General features: G+C 36.9%; 2 protein-coding genes across 4 annotated transcripts in view; one reads left to right on the top strand and one right to left on the bottom strand.

The window, feature by feature from the left end:
* IRAK4 (interleukin 1 receptor associated kinase 4) overlaps positions 1-13,774 on the top strand; it is a 16,972-nt gene extending 3,198 nt beyond the window's left edge. For both annotated transcript variants that reach the window (XM_068669380.1, XM_068669379.1), the window contains exons 5-11: positions 397-461; positions 763-877; positions 2,941-3,050; positions 5,356-5,539; positions 6,405-6,467; positions 9,479-9,637; positions 9,725-13,774. In XM_068669380.1, coding sequence (XP_068525481.1) covers positions 397-461; positions 763-877; positions 2,941-3,050; positions 5,356-5,539; positions 6,405-6,467; positions 9,479-9,637; positions 9,725-9,757 — 729 coding nt within the window. In that variant the 3' untranslated portion in view covers positions 9,758-13,774. The remainder of the gene's footprint in view (positions 1-396; positions 462-762; positions 878-2,940; positions 3,051-5,355; positions 5,540-6,404; positions 6,468-9,478; positions 9,638-9,724) is intronic.
* The window catches only part of TWF1 (twinfilin actin binding protein 1), a 19,595-nt gene continuing 15,429 nt past the window's right edge, over positions 12,883-17,048 (bottom strand). For both annotated transcript variants that reach the window (XM_068669381.1, XM_068669382.1), the window contains exon 9: positions 12,883-16,149. In XM_068669381.1, the coding sequence (XP_068525482.1) occupies positions 15,979-16,149 (171 nt within the window). In that variant the 3' untranslated portion in view covers positions 12,883-15,978. The remainder of the gene's footprint in view (positions 16,150-17,048) is intronic.

The raw sequence follows: 17,048 nt of genomic DNA, 5'->3' as shown, positions 1-17,048 counted from the left end.
CTGCACATAGAAGCTGTGGGTACCCCATCCCTGGAGGTGCCCAAGGCCAGGCTGGATGGGGCTTTGGGCAACCTGGGCTGGTGGGGAGTGTCCCTGCCATGGCAGGGGTCTGGAGCTGGGTGGGCTTTGAGGTCCCTTCCAGCCCAAACCATTCTATGCTAAGTTGGTGACTGATGAAACTGGATTAATTACTCCAGTAATGTCATGTTACATGATATTAAAGACCATGTTCTGATACTTTGTTTGTTTTTGAATTCAGTAAAAAAATACAGTAAGCAGTATTTAAGTAGGTGTTATGTGTAAATAATTAAAATAAAGGCCAACAACTTGGTTTGTGAACAATGACCAATTTTTGAATATGTACAGCAATATTAATGTCAAATACTTTCTTTGTAGATGGTTGATATTAGTGCTCAGGATTTGAAACAGCAATTTGATCAAGAAATAGAAATGATGGCGAAGTAAGTAGCAGATCATAAATATTACTATAACCTTTTCTGAGAATGTGAGTTGCTAGATAACACTTTAGCTAGCATTGTCCTTTATTTTCGTCTTAACCTGAAAATTTACCTTATGCTGCTAAACTTCATATAGAGCATGAGTGTATTTGGGTCACATCAGAGCACTGCTGCTGACAAATGGCTAGTTTCTTGTGCAGTAGGGCTGGAATGTGGCATGGGGGAGCAAGTTGCCTCTGCCTTGCTTTCTCACAAACGTTAGGAGCTTGGCAGAACATATCTGAATAGAATTTTGTTGCCACAGGTGTCAGCATGAGAATCTAGTGGAATTGCTTGGTTTCTCGAGTGATGGTGCCCAGCCCTGTCTGGTGTATGAGTACATGCCCAATGGTTCATTGCTTGACAGACTTGCTTGTCTGGTAAGTAAAATCTTTTCTAGCTTCCAGCTGCCTTACTTTGTTAAAGTGGGGCTATTTCTGAAATCCCTTTGGAACAGTAGCAAACCGTAGTGGCCAAACAATATTTTACTACTTGCTCTTGTGTTCTAGAAGTAAGACACATGATGAGAAGTACTCTTCCAGTAATCTTATATACAGATGTATATAAGATTACTGGAAGAGTAATATGTGATGTACCAGTACCCCAAGTACCCCGAAGTCCAGGGAAGCTTGGACTTGCTGTGCCTTTGTGGTGTGGATCAGAGGGTGCTGCAGCTCCTGCTTCTGACACTGGCTTGTTCTCTGCTAGCCCCTGAGATTTTGTGTTGTAAAACTGCCCTTGTGATAGCAGCTGTAACATGATGTTCCTAGTCTGTGTATCGCTTTCTGAAGCACCTAAACAAATGGGGTATGTTTCTTTTTAATTATTATTTTGTGTAATGCTTTCATCTGATTTAATCAAATGATGTATCTTCTAGCCTTGGCCTTTAATAACACAGAAGTTGGTTCTTTTTTGATAAAGGCAATTTTGTGTATGAGGGAGAAACCAGCCCTTGTTGGAGTGATAAAAATGGTAAACCAGATTTAACCCGCTAGGTGTGTCCACAGTAATCACAGTAATTTAACCGTATAAAACCCGCTTTATATTAAGCAGGTGCAACTTCTGAGGTTGTCATCTGTTCAACATTTTAAATTGGTGTTTGTTCAACAACCCATGCCCCCACAACCCAAAAATGTAGCTTTGCTTTTTCTGCACTGATCTTCCTGCTGTGCTGGCTCAAGCGTTGCTTGAGCTGGATGGAGAGCTGGGTTGGGATACTGATCAGGCTGAACTCTGAGCAAAATCTTTACATTTCAACTGGAGACATTTTCTCTGCAAGTTTCCACCTTTGCCCCAACAGGAAGGAATTGTGTTAGGATGAGAATAAGTAGCACTGAATGGGGAAAGGCCTGGATGTGTTTGGTAGCACTGCTTTCTCAGGCTGGTTTGTTTGATTTGCTCAGGTACCTACATGCATGCAGGTTTTTTGGTTTTGCTTTCCAGCTGAGTCAATGTAGAAGAGAGGTTAAGTTTTGCTTAAGACAGTGCAAGTTTATTTGTAGAAATGACTGTCCTTGACAGGGATGAATGTTTTCATATACATGTAACTTTGGCCATTATCAACAAGTGAGCTGAGAAGAATAGTGGTAATTGAAAGCTAAAATTAGAAATGCATTTTTTTTTTTTTAAACTAATTTTTTTTTTACAAGGAAAAGACAAATTTACAATATAAATTCAGAAAGAGTCCTCGTCTGATAAAGTCAAATAGGTGAGGAATGCATATACTGAATGTGTGTGCATGCTGATAAAGCAGGATTCATTGTGAATTCATTGGCTTTGTTTGGGGCATAAACTCTTATGTCATCTGCTTCTTGTCTCGGCTTTGAGGAGCAGGCAAGGGAGGTGGTGGAGTGATAAAATACTCTAATCCTCCTCCCTTGGCTACTGACAAGATTAAAAAGTGCTTTTGAAATGCACTTTGAAAGGTGTCTTCGCTTCCAAGGTCTAGTTATTAGAGTGGATTGAGCTAAACTCTTGGAAAAGTGTTAAGTCTGGAAATGTTGGAAGATTAACTTCTTATTAATAGTACAAAAATGTTGGTTGCTTGGAGTGATGGGCTTTGACTTAAAAGGCACTGGTATTGGTGCTGATGCAAAGAGCAAGGTGCAGTAGATGCTGATACTTCTTTGCAAAGTAGCTTGTCATACAGGTTCAGCATCAAATATTATTGAGAACACCTGCAAAAAAAAAAAAGTAAATTAACCTGATGCAGAGTGTGGGGAAGAGAACTATATGTGACTGTCAAAGTAAATTAAGAAATCTATGCCATTAATCTTTTAAAATGCCATTAATCTTTTGAAAATCACAACATATGGCGAGCAATTGTTTTGGATTGTGTTTTTTTTGTTGTTGTTTTGTATCATGTGTATTGTGTAGACATTTTGTATCTACGTGTATAATAAACTTTCATGTTTTCACTTCCCTTTTTCCCTTCTTATTCAAGAATGACACTCCACCAATTTCTTGGGATACGAGATGTAAAATTGCTCAAGGTACAGCAAATGGCATCAACTTTTTGCATGACAATAATCATATTCACAGAGACATTAAAAGGTAAAAGCTGCTGACTATCACTGTCTGCTTTTTCGTTGTTGTACCCTGTTAAAGTTTGTTAGAGGGAACAGACTGAAAGAATCATTGCTTCACTCAAGGGCACAATCTTTTCTGCAAGTGCCATCCATCACCGTAATCTTGTCTGTGCCGCAAGGACACGGCCAGAACAGACTTCTAGAGATAATTGGGGCTGTTGTAATCTGTCACTATCAAACAGTTATTTGAGTGCTGCAAAGACACACAGAAGTTCTGTTGTTTTGCAATTGCTGCTAACAAAAAAGCTGCTGTTGGAGAACATTATGAGTTCTTAAATTGGGAGTTTTTCAGATGAAAACCCAGCCTTTTTTTTTCTTCCTAGAACACTTCTTCTGAGTGTCCCCTTTGGTTTCTTTCTATTTATTATGAAGACTTTAAAAATGACTTAAGTCAGGTTTATGAAATTCAGGGCTCTTCAAGGTTGATGTGGTGTTCACTTGGTTGTTATACCAGATTTTTTTTTCTAGGGATATCAGAGATCAGAAAAAGCTTTTGCATTCTGTGATTTTTATTTCTCCCTTTCTTGCTAGTAGTTTGGTTCTCTTTTTGAAATACCAACACAGTATATATGTTTGAAGAAAAGCCCTAAATGCCTTACTCCTTTTGTGAGTTAATGAGGAGAAACGGAATGGTTGAATGTCACGGATGAATGTTTCAGTCACTTTCTGGCTTCTAACAACTCTGCTACATCTAGAATGTATACATTTTGTGAATTCAGCCTATGCAGAAAGAGTTTGTTACTTCAGCTCCCTCATAAAATGTACTGCTGCTTTGACAATTCATGTTTCTTCTTCTTTCTTCCCTGCTTAAGCTTCTGGACAAGTGTAATGCCTGGGAGGGACTCATTTTCATTCCCTTGTGCTGCTCTACCCTTCTAACTGCTGTGAGTTGATCATATTACAGGACTGAGTTTTGTTTTGTTATTCTTGAATTCCATTTTGTAACCTCTTGCACTTTCACCGTGACTAGTTCAAGCGATTTGGTTGGTGTTGTTAATATTGCTGCCACTCCCAGTTAAAACTTAGCAAAATGAAAAATGAAGTAAAACTTAGCTGTCTTTTCATCTGTTACGTTGGAATGTGTCATAACTACCCAGGCACTGGAACAGCTTCTCTGTAGGCTAGTGAGGGCATGTCTGAATAGGTGTTCTCAGAATTGACCATAGCTTTTTGGTTGGTTATACCCAGGAAATAGTGCATGTATCTTTTGGAGCTTGACAGTTGCAATAAAATTTGATTCTGTTGTGGTGTATCACAACGTGACCTGTTGTAACTCGACTCTTCAGAGATCAGAGCTGCTTATCAACTTGAAGTTGTGATCCTGTTCCTACTTAACAAGCTTTAACTATGAAACCGGTTGGCTGATGTTTGGCTTCTTGCAATGATTATATATTATAATGCTTTTTACAACTGTTCTAGTGCCAAGTGACATTTTGTAGCTTGCAGCTGTGTTACTTTTGTTGACAAGGTTTAGTGAACAAGAATGGCAAGTTAGGAGTAAGTTTCTAGTGTTACATGTTGCATCTGGCTATCTAGTTTGTTAATAAGTTCCAGTAAGGGGGTCAGAAAATAAGGAGAAATATTATAAATATTAAATAAGTGATTTTGAAATGGTTCCAAATTCTACAAGCATAAGAAATAGTAGAAGGATTTATGCCGCAATTCATTCCACTGAATAATTTTCAGAAATGTAAGATCTATTAGATAGGCCTCCTACTTCGGGTTTTCTGTAAGGCCAGTAAAAGCTGGAGATCAAATAGAAACACAGCACGTTTCAAGAGAAGAATATAAGTATTGTTATTCATTTTACATGGGAATTTGTAATGGTTGATATTGTATTAGATAATAGTTATAAAACCTGCTTTTATTGGTTCAGAGATTTAACAACTAAGAATTCTGATGTGATCCAATACCCAATTTTGCTCTTTTTCTTGTTTTTTTTTTTTTTTCATCTTTTTTTGTGTCTTTTTTTGTTTGATTGTTTATTTATTTGTTTGTTTCTTCTTTGCATGCATGCACAAGAAAAATTGCATGGATTTGTCTTCCTGTCAGACAGATCTTACTTTACTTAGAGCAATTCATTTTGAAATTGAGTAATTTCAAAAAAAGTTATGTATATATGTATAAAGAAATATGAATAAAGACCTTATATTTCAAGAAACATTCAGAACACCAGTTTGCATTTAGTTACTAAAAAGTTATTTGCCTTTAATAAAACCAAGTTACTGGTTTGGAAAAATATTTTTTCATTTTTCTTCACTTTCCACCAGTGCAAATATCTTATTAACTGATACATATGTGCCCAAAATTTCTGACTTCGGACTTGCAAGAGCATCTGTAACATTTACACAAACCATCATGACTGATAGAGTTGTTGGAACAGCAGCCTATATGGCACCTGAAGCTTTGCGAGGAGAAATAACGCCTAAATCTGATATCTTCAGTTTTGGAGTAGTAAGTAGAATGTTCAAAGCCATATGAATTCTGTTTTGTGACTGGTAAAAGTGTACAGAATCAAGAATACCTGGGAACTAAGAATGAGAGAACTATCTCTGATCTATTATTTCTCCTTCCCCTGCCCCTGGTGCATGTGCTCATAAGAAAGTATTTCTGAACTTTGTTTAAAAGCATTTAACTATGTGGATCAAAACTTTGACTTTGCTAATGCACTTTCCAATGGATATCTTTAGAATGTGAATTTATGTATGAAAGACCAGAGTAAAACAACATTCTAAGTTCCAACTAAATATAGGTTGAAGTAATGTAAAACTGTTTTACTTCTTGCATAGTAACGCACAGAAATGTGACTCTGGTTGAAGATTTTTAAGAAAATGATTCAAACTTAAGTTTTCTTTTACTATATTTCAGCACCAAATGTGTGGTACCATGTGGGATTTGCCTTAAAGCTGAATACAGTGCTTATGTAATCCAAATAAGATAACTGCTTATTATTTGGGAGAAAAATGAATCAATTCTGAATAGATTCAAGAGCCATTGACACCCTCCTTCATGGCATTTAGTTTCATGGGCAGGTAGGCCAGATAGTGTAATTGAGTATCTTGGGAGTCCTTCCATTTTGCTTTGAAGCAATGCAATATAGGATGAGGAAAAACTTCCCAAACCACACTGCTAATAAGTGATAATAGAAGTAAAGGAAGGAACACCAAACAATTGCATAGAGGGCTGTCTTTGGACAAATACAGATTCTGTGAACATTTGTTTGAAAGACTGAGGATTATGCTCCTCTTCTCAAATGGTATATATGCTAAGGGTTGTTGTATGTTTCTTCTCTTCTGACTTTTATTTTTTTTTCTCTTAGGTCTTATTAGAAATAATAACGGGTCTTCCACCAGTAGATGAAAACCGGGAGCCACAGTTACTGGTATTTCTCTTTTTGCTTTCTCCCTCTCTCCCTCCAGGATCACATCATGTGAAATCGTAGTCAGTTAACAGGTTATTAGACAATCAAATTAGTCAGCAGGAGATGCAGTTATGATAAGAGCTATTGTATCAATGTGTGTTTTAGAAGTGAGGCAGAAACTTTTCTCTCTTGGCTGGTAGATAACTGCCCCGTCCCCAGGGTCATCCCCTTCCAAATCTGATGCTTTCTTTGTTTTGATATTGTTTCTTATTGATATATACACACATACATACGTATACGTGTGTGTGTGTGTGTGTGTGTGTATATATATATACACACATATATATATATATGTATATATACACATATACACACACACCATTCTGCTTTATGAACATACATGTAATCCAGTTTTACCCAGATAACCTGGTAGTTCATCTTTCCCTAGAGCATCTTAAAGCATTCATCTCCATTGGTTCTTTGTTTCTTACCATTCCTGTATCATTTTTCGTCCTCTTCAACTTCACTAAGAATTTGCAAATACTTTGTTTTTAACCCTAGGGAAGTTGGGAATTGAAGAGCTATTCTGGGGTGTTTTGCTTTTTAATGTTTAAGCAGAAATTGTCTGCTAATTTGGGAACTATGTCTCCAAACTTACTCTTTTTTGAATTAAAAATCTTATTAACTTGCTCTTTTTCATTTTGGTTCATTTTTTTTTTTTCAAACTACTTAATCCAAGATTTTCCTGGTATAGCTCTAATGTAAAACTTAATTATTTACTTAGTATGAAATAGAAATGACTTTTGGTTTGGTTTTGTTCCATACTATTCAATATCAGATCACTTCTAACACAGCTTTAGGAATACCTGTGTACTATTAATAGAATATTTTCTCTAATCCATATCTTCTGGAGTAGTGTAATACTTATCCTGTTGAACTCTGTGATGACCTTGGAGAACTCAACGCTGTGTCAAATGCAATCCTAAGCCTTATTTATTTATTTAAAGTGGGATTTTTCACAAGATAAATCATACTTTTTATTCCATTTTAGATTATGATTGGAATGTTTTTATCATTGTAACATATTTTAGGAAGCATAAAGAGAATGGTCAGTGTAAGACAACGTGACATCCCTAGCTTTGAAAATTTTAGGGTGGTTGAATGTCAGCAGTTTCAGACTCACCCTTAGGGGACAGCAGAAGGCCTGCCTCTGTTCACTGACTTCTCTGTGGTATTCCTCAGACAGTATTCGTGATTGCTGATAATGTAGTCCAAGTGCATTGAGGCTGGAAAGTTTGGGACTAAAACCATCAGATTTTAAAATTGATTTCAGACTAGAATCATAGAATGGCTTGGGTTGGAAGGGACCTTAAAGATCATCCAGTTCCAGCCCCCCTGCCCTGGTCAGGGACACCTTCCCCTAGAGCAGGTTGCCCAGGGCCTTGTTCTACCTGGCCTTGAACACCTCCAGGGATGGGGCTTCCACAGCTTCTCTGGGCAACCTTTGCCAGTGCCTCACCACCCACTCAGTGAAGAATTTCCTCCTAATATCTAAATTCTAAATCTCCCTTCTTTTAGTTTAAAACCATTCCCCTTGTCCCATCATTGTCTGCCTGAGAAAAAATTGCTCTCCATCTTTTTTTTTTTTTTTTTTTTTTTTTTAAGTGCCCTTGAAGTATTTAAGTATTTAAAAGCTGCACTGAGGTCACCCCAGAGCCTTTTCTTTGGACTGAACATCCCCAACTCCCTGTCTTTGTGGGAGAGGTGCTCCAGCCCTCTGGTCAACTCTGTGGCCAGCCCTGTGATGCCATTCTAAGAGGTGCACGGCCTTTGTGGGCTGAGGGCTCCAGGCCTGGATGCAGGACTGCAAGTGGGGCCTCACAAGGGCAGAGCAGAGGACAATCATCTGCCTTGATTGATGCAGCCCAGGATGCAGTTGGCCTTCTGGGCTGCAACGGTGCACTGCTGGCTCATGTCAAGCTTTTAGTCCACCAGAACCCTCAAGTCATTCTCTGTAGGGCTGCTCTCAATGAGTTCTTCTCCCAGTCTGTGCTCCTGTCTGTCTGGGATTGCCCTGACCCAGGTGCAGCACCTTGCACTTGGCTGTGTTGAACCTCATCAGGTTCACGTGGGTCCACTTCACAAATTTATCCAGCTCCCCCTGGATGGCATCCCTTCCTTCTGGTGTATTGACTGCACCATGCAGCTTGGTGTCATCTGCAAACCTGCTGAGGGTGCACTCAATCCCACTGTCCATGTCATTGATAAAGATATTAAACTGTACCAGTGCCAGGACAGACCCCTGAGGGACACCACTTGTCACCAGCCTCCATCTGGACATAGAGCCACTGACCACCACTCTCTGAGTGTGGCCTTCGAGCCAACTCCTTATCCACTGAATGATGGTCCATCCTTCATATTTTTCTAATTTGGAGATCAGGGTGTCACGTGGGACCATATCAAAGGCCTTACACAAGTCCAGGTAGATGACATTGTCTGGTTTTTCCTTGTCAACTGATGTAGAAGTTTCCTTAGAGTAGACATAGCAGCCAGTGACCAACTGGTGGAGGAAGGCATTAATCTCCAGAATGAGGCCTTACGAACTTGATAAAAAAGAAAAGTTACTTGTTCTTATGCTTGCCTACTTGTGGGTTAGTAAGTAAACACGGGTACTTTGTTACTTTTTCAAGAGAAGCAGCCTGATAAGAAACTGCTAAGCCTTGAATTGTTAATTGAGCCTTGAATATTAAAGTTGTATGACGCAGCTAAAAGGAACTTACTATGCAATTGTGTTAACTCAGAGATAAACGTACTGTACACTTCTATCACACACTATAGTCTCATAAGTTGTTTCTGAAAATATTGATGGATAATTATGCAGCCAAACCACTGCCATTATTCTTTGTCTAGAAACGTGGTTGCAAAAATAAGTGCAGAGCCCTGAAAAGCAAGTTTTCAAATTGCTACTGTGGAATATATGATCTTCAGATGCTTACCATGTTATCTGTTCATTGCTTCAAACTCTCTTGCAGTTAGGTATCAAAGATGAAATTGAGGATGAGGAAGCAACTATTGAGGATTATATTGATGCAAAGATGCATGACTGGGATGCAACTTCAGTTCATAAAATGTATTCAATTGCTGATCAGTGTCTGAACGAGAAGAAAAACAGGAGGCCAAACAGTAAGACGGTATGTAGCTTTTCAGATTGAAGGCTTATTTTTAGCCTTTTTTGTAGTTAGTGTCAGTTATTTGTACTTCTCTCTGTTCTTTTGCAGGTCCAGCAACATCTACAAGAGATAAAAGCTTGATGTATGTTTCTTCTGATACACGTTTTCTAAACAATAGAGACTAGTAACAAACGCAGACTTCTATCAGCACATAGTGCGACGTTATCAGCTTTTCTGCTTTCCAGAACTTTCTGGCCTGCGTATAAGGTGTGCTGTTGGCTTGTCACCATTGTGCTGTTTTTTAACTGAGCAGCATTTCCACATATCCTTAGTCACTGGACCTTCAACAGATTTTTATTTTTTTATTTTTTGTATTAAGTTTTAGTGCTGGTACATCATCTACACAGCTTTTTAAACAAATAGATTATGAAATGGAAATGTCTTTTGATTTTCAAGTATGTCCTTGGCAAACACGTGGGACAGTTGCAGGTTAGGATGTCTTTCTGCAAATCGCTTTCTTGAGTGATCTACTAGACCTTTTTCCACTGAAGAGAAAAACATTTCATAGTTACAGTTGGTACTTAACACTGTCTTCTTGGAAAGACACAACAGTAGTACCCATTTAAAACCAACTTCTTGCTTAGCATTTTAGCTTGAGAGTTCATATTAGTGTGAGAATAGACTGGTAACGTTTGTGAATGTCACTTTTTGAAAAAAGTTTTCTCAGGATTTTTTTTATTCAAATAAATGTTGCTATCTTCTAGGTTTCAAGGTTTTATAAGTAAAACAATTACACTAATAGAAATGCAAAACAATGTATAGCTTTCTTTTGCTGAACTCAGTGTGATGACAAACGGTTTAATCTTTGTTCATAGGAAGACTCACAATTAATATTTTATGTTTTAGAATAAGATTCTATATGAGATATTGCAAATACAGATGGTTTATTTTGTTAAAAGAGACCAATATAATGTTGTTAGAATCAATTCTGCCCTCTCCTTAGCTAAATAATTAAGCTCTTATATACATAAATATAAGTAAATATTAAAAATATACATTTAAAGGCATTGAAAGCTTTCAAAAGCAGAAAGATCAACAGATCAAAGAAGACTTCATTCTACTTTTATTGAGATTCTAGATACTTTGGACTACCTTTGTAAGTGAAAAAGGTTAGTTTCATATAAACCTCTTCTTGTTCTTCAAAATTTTCTTGACAGCTTAGGGATAGGAAAACAGTTTGGCATACAGCTAAACTAAGATCTATGATTATGGAAAAAAATTAAACAGAAAAGAATCTGACCGTATTTAGGGGCACATATCGTTGTAGAAGGTATATGATTTCTAGCACTTGTTTTTATAACATTAGAACTCTGGTTATTAAGTTATTCTTTATTTCCCTTTCAGAATGACAGATTAACCTAGAAAACAGAATCCACTTAAACCATTTCTAGTTTTATTGAGTATAAACATTAAAAGCTGTTTAACATAAATAAAAACTGCATTATGACTGTAAATGCTTATTCCAGCTCTTAAAACCTTTAGTCTTGGAAACAACGTGCATTCTATGTTGCTTCTGTTTCTGATAATAGCATTATGGTAACCTCACTGCATGGAATAAAGCTGTACAGCTTTGGACCAGGGATAGTGAAGGGGGAAAAAAAAACACCCTGCTATAAACTGGAATGAGAATAAAATGCATTTAAGTCATTCTTAAAATAACTATTCCAGCTGTTACTTGAAGGCTTTCTTCTAGATAATTTCTGCATTTTATTGTTCCCTGGAGCTCAAATACATCTGTATTGTTGCTCTGAAGTTGGTTTGTCATCTCCCTGATGAGTGCTATTCGCTGCTGGTATTGTAGAACAATTTTGTTCATGTACCAGATGTGATGTTCTAGGCACAAGGAGCATTGTTATCACAGGTGTGTGAGTTAATGTTCTTACATCATAGTGCACCTGTGAGCTGCCTCTTTGGGCTGCCTGCCTGTTAGCATCTAAGTTTTGCTGACAGTTCTCCTCGCTCACTGAAAATGAAGCATGTTTGCAACAATTTCAGTTAAAAAAATAAATTATAAAAATTGAGCTCTTTTCACAGTGAGGAATATCCCCGTGAGGAATAAAGGTATGTGTTAAGTGAATGTAGCTAGCTTATCTGTTTTTCTATTATTCACAAGTTGCAAGGAGAGGGGACCTTCCCTATCCCCCAAGTTTTTTTGTTTTTTTAAGATCTGCAGATACTAAACCCAGCACCCATAGCCAATGATGGGCTAATAGTAGCTGACTTCTGCTTTATTTATTCCCTGCAAAAAGCATTAAACTATCCTAGGCTGCATCCTTTACATTAATTACTATACTAAAGGTTTCTGTGACAGAAGTCAGTAAATTGGTCGTTCATGTTCTTGGTGAATAAAGGAATGATGGAGCTGGAGGTGAGAAAAAACTTGGTATAGCTGCTAGTAGCTGGATATTTCTTTTTGTCAGCTGTAGTATTTCATATTCTTGCTGAAACGTTAAGAATTGCTGCACCTTTGTATTCAAGATGGCTAGTGGAGAGTTGTATTAAACACCCACTGAACATAAAGCAAATAAAGTGGCTTTTGTTCAAGTTGTCTGTGATATTCATGCTCACATACAGCATACCTCCTTCCTCTCTTACCCATGCCTCTTCTAGGAACTATCTTTTTGTACAGCATTTTGCATTAAAATTACTCTTAAACTCTAGTTCAAAACATCCACAAATTTCCTCCTTCCACCTGCCAAACTGCCCTATCATCCCTTTTCCCTGTGGCGATGTGTTGGCAGGACATTTAAAAGACAAGCCAAACCACTAAGTGTTCTTTAGGAAGACTACAAGCAGACTAGTTCTTGGCAGTTTAGAGAAACATTTATGAAACATCACCATTTGAGCATTTAATTTTAATACCTCATGCTGAGCAAATAACAGCGGCTTGAACTATTAGATTACTAATCAACTACTTCAGCATTTTAAAAGAAAGTTTTCTGAAGCAGTTTGTTGTTGAAAGCATAAAAAGCCTCAGGTGTTAAACATACTTGGAGCCTGCTATGAAGGCTTCCATAAAATAACAAGAAAGTAGCTGTATAACAGAGCATATAAGGATTCTTCTTCAGTAGCAAGAATCAGAAACTTGGTTCCTGCCCACCTCTGTTCTTATCCTGCAGTCACTTCCTTTTTTCGCCTGTTATACACCATGATGATAAAATATGTATCTTTGTTAAAGGGAGACTATGAAATTATTCAGACAACACTGAACTAAAGCATCAATCTTTATTTATAAAGTAGATTACAAAATAGATAAAGTTACTTTTAGCATCTGAAGGTGGTTTTCATTGAATACATAGACAGCATAAATCAAAAGTTTCCTTTATCAATGCATTTATTCAACTAACAGACCAATTATTACCTTGGCTAGTTTCATAACCCCCTCACAGGAGATTTGTAAGACCAAATTGTCCCTACTTTGCAACACAGACACTTCAAAAATAATTATATGTCATGTTAATTTACAGCAATTAAATAGCTTGTGATGTAAATGCAAGCAGCTGCATTGCTTTTGGGCTTTATGAAGGCCAACAATAGTTTTAAATGGACACTTTCAATTATTAAATTACCAGAGACAGTTTAAGAAATAACTTCTTTTTAATGCCCTCGTAGTGTGCTGGCTCTGAACATGTCTTAACAGTAGTAGTGTTATGGGAGGCAACTACACAGATGTAAACATGATAGATCTTACAAAAAGATCAGAAAAGCTTCTTATTGCTGTGTCAGGAGAATAGCTACAAGAGGCCTGAAGAGGCAGCTGGCAGTGCAAGACTTCGTGCAATTTAAAGAGAAGTGTCTGTTAGAGCAGGCTTTCTCTTTTAGGGAAAAAGTGAGAGGGAACCAGGACATTACTTTGCTGGCTGGTTGAGGGTTCATACACCCACATGAAATATTTTAAAGTAAAATAACTTAAATGTCTGGTTTGGGCTGAACTCCACAGCAGCTCATTGTAAACTCCCTCACATAATCACTTAACCAGCTCTGGCCATCCTCCAGATTAAGCTTTCTACTTTCTATCCTCATCTACCTAGAGCAGGATTAGAAGGAAAAAAAAAAAAAAAAGAAGGAAAACAACAAGAGCAAAAACAACAGCAACAACAGAAACAAAACATGCATATAACCACAACTGGTCAAACTGTTCATTATTTAAAACAGTTCATATTAAAAAGCTGAACTTCTTTACTGGCTCAAATGAGTGTAAAAAAAAAAAATGTGCACTCGTGGCATGGTTGACACATGGGCAGGAATATTAAATTCAAACAAAAAGCCCTCTTGCAGTAATTTTCAACTGCTACAAGTCAAATGTTTACCTTTAAAAAAAAAAGTGCTGAAATGATTCAGACTTCAAATTAAAAAAAAAAAGCTAGTTATAGTGTATGTGCTGCATACACACTAACCATGTTTAAAAGCCATGACACTTGTCTCACCAGTAGTACACACCAGAAACGTCCCGAGGACCAGCTCATTGCCCTAGACAGTAAAGGCAAGAGGCAGAAGAAAGAACACAGCAGCTAAGGGCAAGCAGGAGATTATCTGAGGATCGGGAGCTATTGAATTGGAGTGATGTAGTGTATAAGATTAAATGAAAAAAGCTGAGGTGTCAGATTCCTACTGCATATAAACAACACAGTAAAACCAGCAACTATTGCAACCTTCACATTACATAGTGCAATCTCAGTAACAAGCTAGTATCTCCAAATGACGTAATACATAAGATAAAACAAATTTTATCAGGAACTAGTAGTGTCAGCCTTATTTCCCTACAGAACTATGTTAAACTGAGCTATCCTCCACCAGGTAAACACATGATTCAGCTATACAATGTATACAACCAGCACCTAAGATAATATGCGGTGAACCAAGACTCGCAGCTCCCATGTAGCTCTAAAAATAATAACAACAATAAAAAAAAAAAATCAAAAGCTCAAAGCTCACATAAAAGATACTAAAAAGCAAGTCCCCACTGGGGAATATAATCTATCCTTTAGAATTTGTCTCATTACACAATTTTAAATATTTAAGTTCATCCAATACTTGATTTCCAAATCTATTTATTCTTTAATCTCCTTGTTAAAATCTATCTTTCCTCTTCCTACTAAATAGATAATTCATGGTTCAATCAAGTTTAAGACTCTTCTGGCTAATTTTAGAATTTAGAAGGGAAGCAGAAAACAAACAAACGCCACAAAATCCTACTCAGGTGCTGCCAGCAGTTTTTCAAGACCCAGTTGGATTTTGTTTAAGATTTAACTTACTATTAAAGTTCAAACATTTAGGAAAAGTAATTTTCAGAATACCTTTAAAGTTGCAGTTGATAATGGAAGAGCACTAGGCTCTCAAGAATAAATCATCATTATGAAACAAAGTAAATCTATTTCCATTTTTAATGAACTTGCACAGTTTTAGATCCAAGTGCACAGATAGATTATCAATCATTTATTAGAAACTTTACTCATATCACTTTGAAAGCAGCTCCGTAATCTACTGAGTATACTGACTGATGCACTTTTAATCACATTTAACTTGGTCATTCAGTACTTAATATATAAGTCTTATGAGTGGTATAGAAGTCTGGAAAAGCTGTAGTGGTTTTATGCTAGATTACCTTAAGAGACAATTCCACTAAGCTGGTCATGAGTTTGAAATGACCACACTTTTGTGCAGGAAAAAAAAATTAAAAAAAATCTGCTACTCCTGAGCAAGTACTCATCATTAATTGACAGATAACAGATTTTAATTAATCTGTTCTACTTAAAAAAAAAAACAAAAAAAAAAAAACACCAACAACCCATCACATCAAAAACAAAAAAATCTTCTGCTCTGTTATTGCCCATGAGAGCTACCAGAAAGAATAATGATTTATCTGGGACAGTGCTAGATAGTGCTTCAGCTCTTCACACAGGTGAAGTCTTACAGGTTTCAAGAGGCTACTCATATGGATACAGGTTTGTTATCTAGGCATACAGCTGCTACTTACCCACAGAAAATATGGGCTTAATAGTCTTGTCTGTGAATGATCACATGTATTGCTATTAAATAATGAATTCTAATTTAAAATAAAAGGATACTAGCTTATTTTTCTTCCTCTACCTTTAAAATAATCAACTCTTCCACATGTCATAAAATATGGTCAACAAATATAATCATGTAACAATATGGGAAGCATCGAGGTCAGAAGAGGGGAGAGTAAAAAGAGTTTTTTTCCCCCTAGCATCTATGGATGGAATGATTTCAGTTCATTAGCAAAAGTCAGATTTTTTTTAAAAATTGTAATACCCTATAATTAATGCAAACGACAGTTTCTAATCACTAGATGTTTCAGTCTCTGCTGGACCTCTGATCAGTCTTCGTATTCCCCTCTTCCCTGCAGGACCTTTTGGTTTAGCAAAACTTTGTTTGTGTGCGTGTTGTTTTGGATGAACCTCTTCATAAAGAAAGTCACCAGTTAACTCATCACCATTATCAATTTCAATCTGGAAGAAAAAAAAAAAGCAGCTTATAATATTACTTATACTCACCTTATACATTTAATAACATTTAGAAATTTTGCTGAAGCTCCGACTACTGTATTAAAACCAGTATGTACAATAATGTTCAGAGTCTTACATGAAATGTTCTCAACTTGTGCCTAATCACCTCAGAAATCCTGGATAGTCCTTCTGAGAATCAACTATACTCTTAGCAGTTTTGATGCAAGTGCATTTTGATTTAATCAGTTCTTCCTTAAATATAAGCACAACTACATATCCCAAAACTCCTCCTGCTCCAAGCTTTAGCACTGCATACACAGCAATAACTAGGAGTACACACTCCATGTGGAAACAAGTGTTTATTAGTCCTCCGTAAGAAACTTCCTTAATAAAGCAGCATGTGATCTTTCAGAAAATTTCCTTTGTTTATCCTCTCCTCAAAAGTAGAAACTTTTCATTGTTCCAGTGTAATCTTCACATTGTAAGAATTAAAGTTTTCAGACACTTTCTAGTGAAAAAAATTAACCTTGTAAAAGCAATGCGTATATATATAGCTGTCTCCTAGAGTGCAGGAGAAGTTGTATAAACAGCTTATACAACTCGTGGATTACTGCAACTCAGCAAGTATTCATGCCAGGGAAAAGCCAAAATAAATTTAATTAACAGAGTTTGTTTTGTTTTAAATGTAGGAATATAAACCTGAAAGAAAACACTGTTCTGAAGCCAAAGCCCAGTTTTTAATTGCATGAATTTAGAGTTCAGACAAATGCTTTGGCCCTGTCCTGCTGAGCATTGAACACTTCATGGCCTGCCAACCGTAGCACTTGATGGACTTGTCAGCCACTGTATTGCTGTTACAAGTACATGCTTCACAAAGAGGTCTGCAGGACTTTCAAGAGTCC

The sequence above is a fragment of the Anas acuta genome, chromosome 1, assembly GCF_963932015.1.
Source record: "Anas acuta chromosome 1, bAnaAcu1.1, whole genome shotgun sequence".
Classification (NCBI taxonomy): Eukaryota; Metazoa; Chordata; class Aves; order Anseriformes; family Anatidae; genus Anas; species Anas acuta.
The sequence above is the reverse complement of the archived record's forward strand: the minus strand, read 5'-3'. Positions and strand labels throughout refer to the sequence as shown.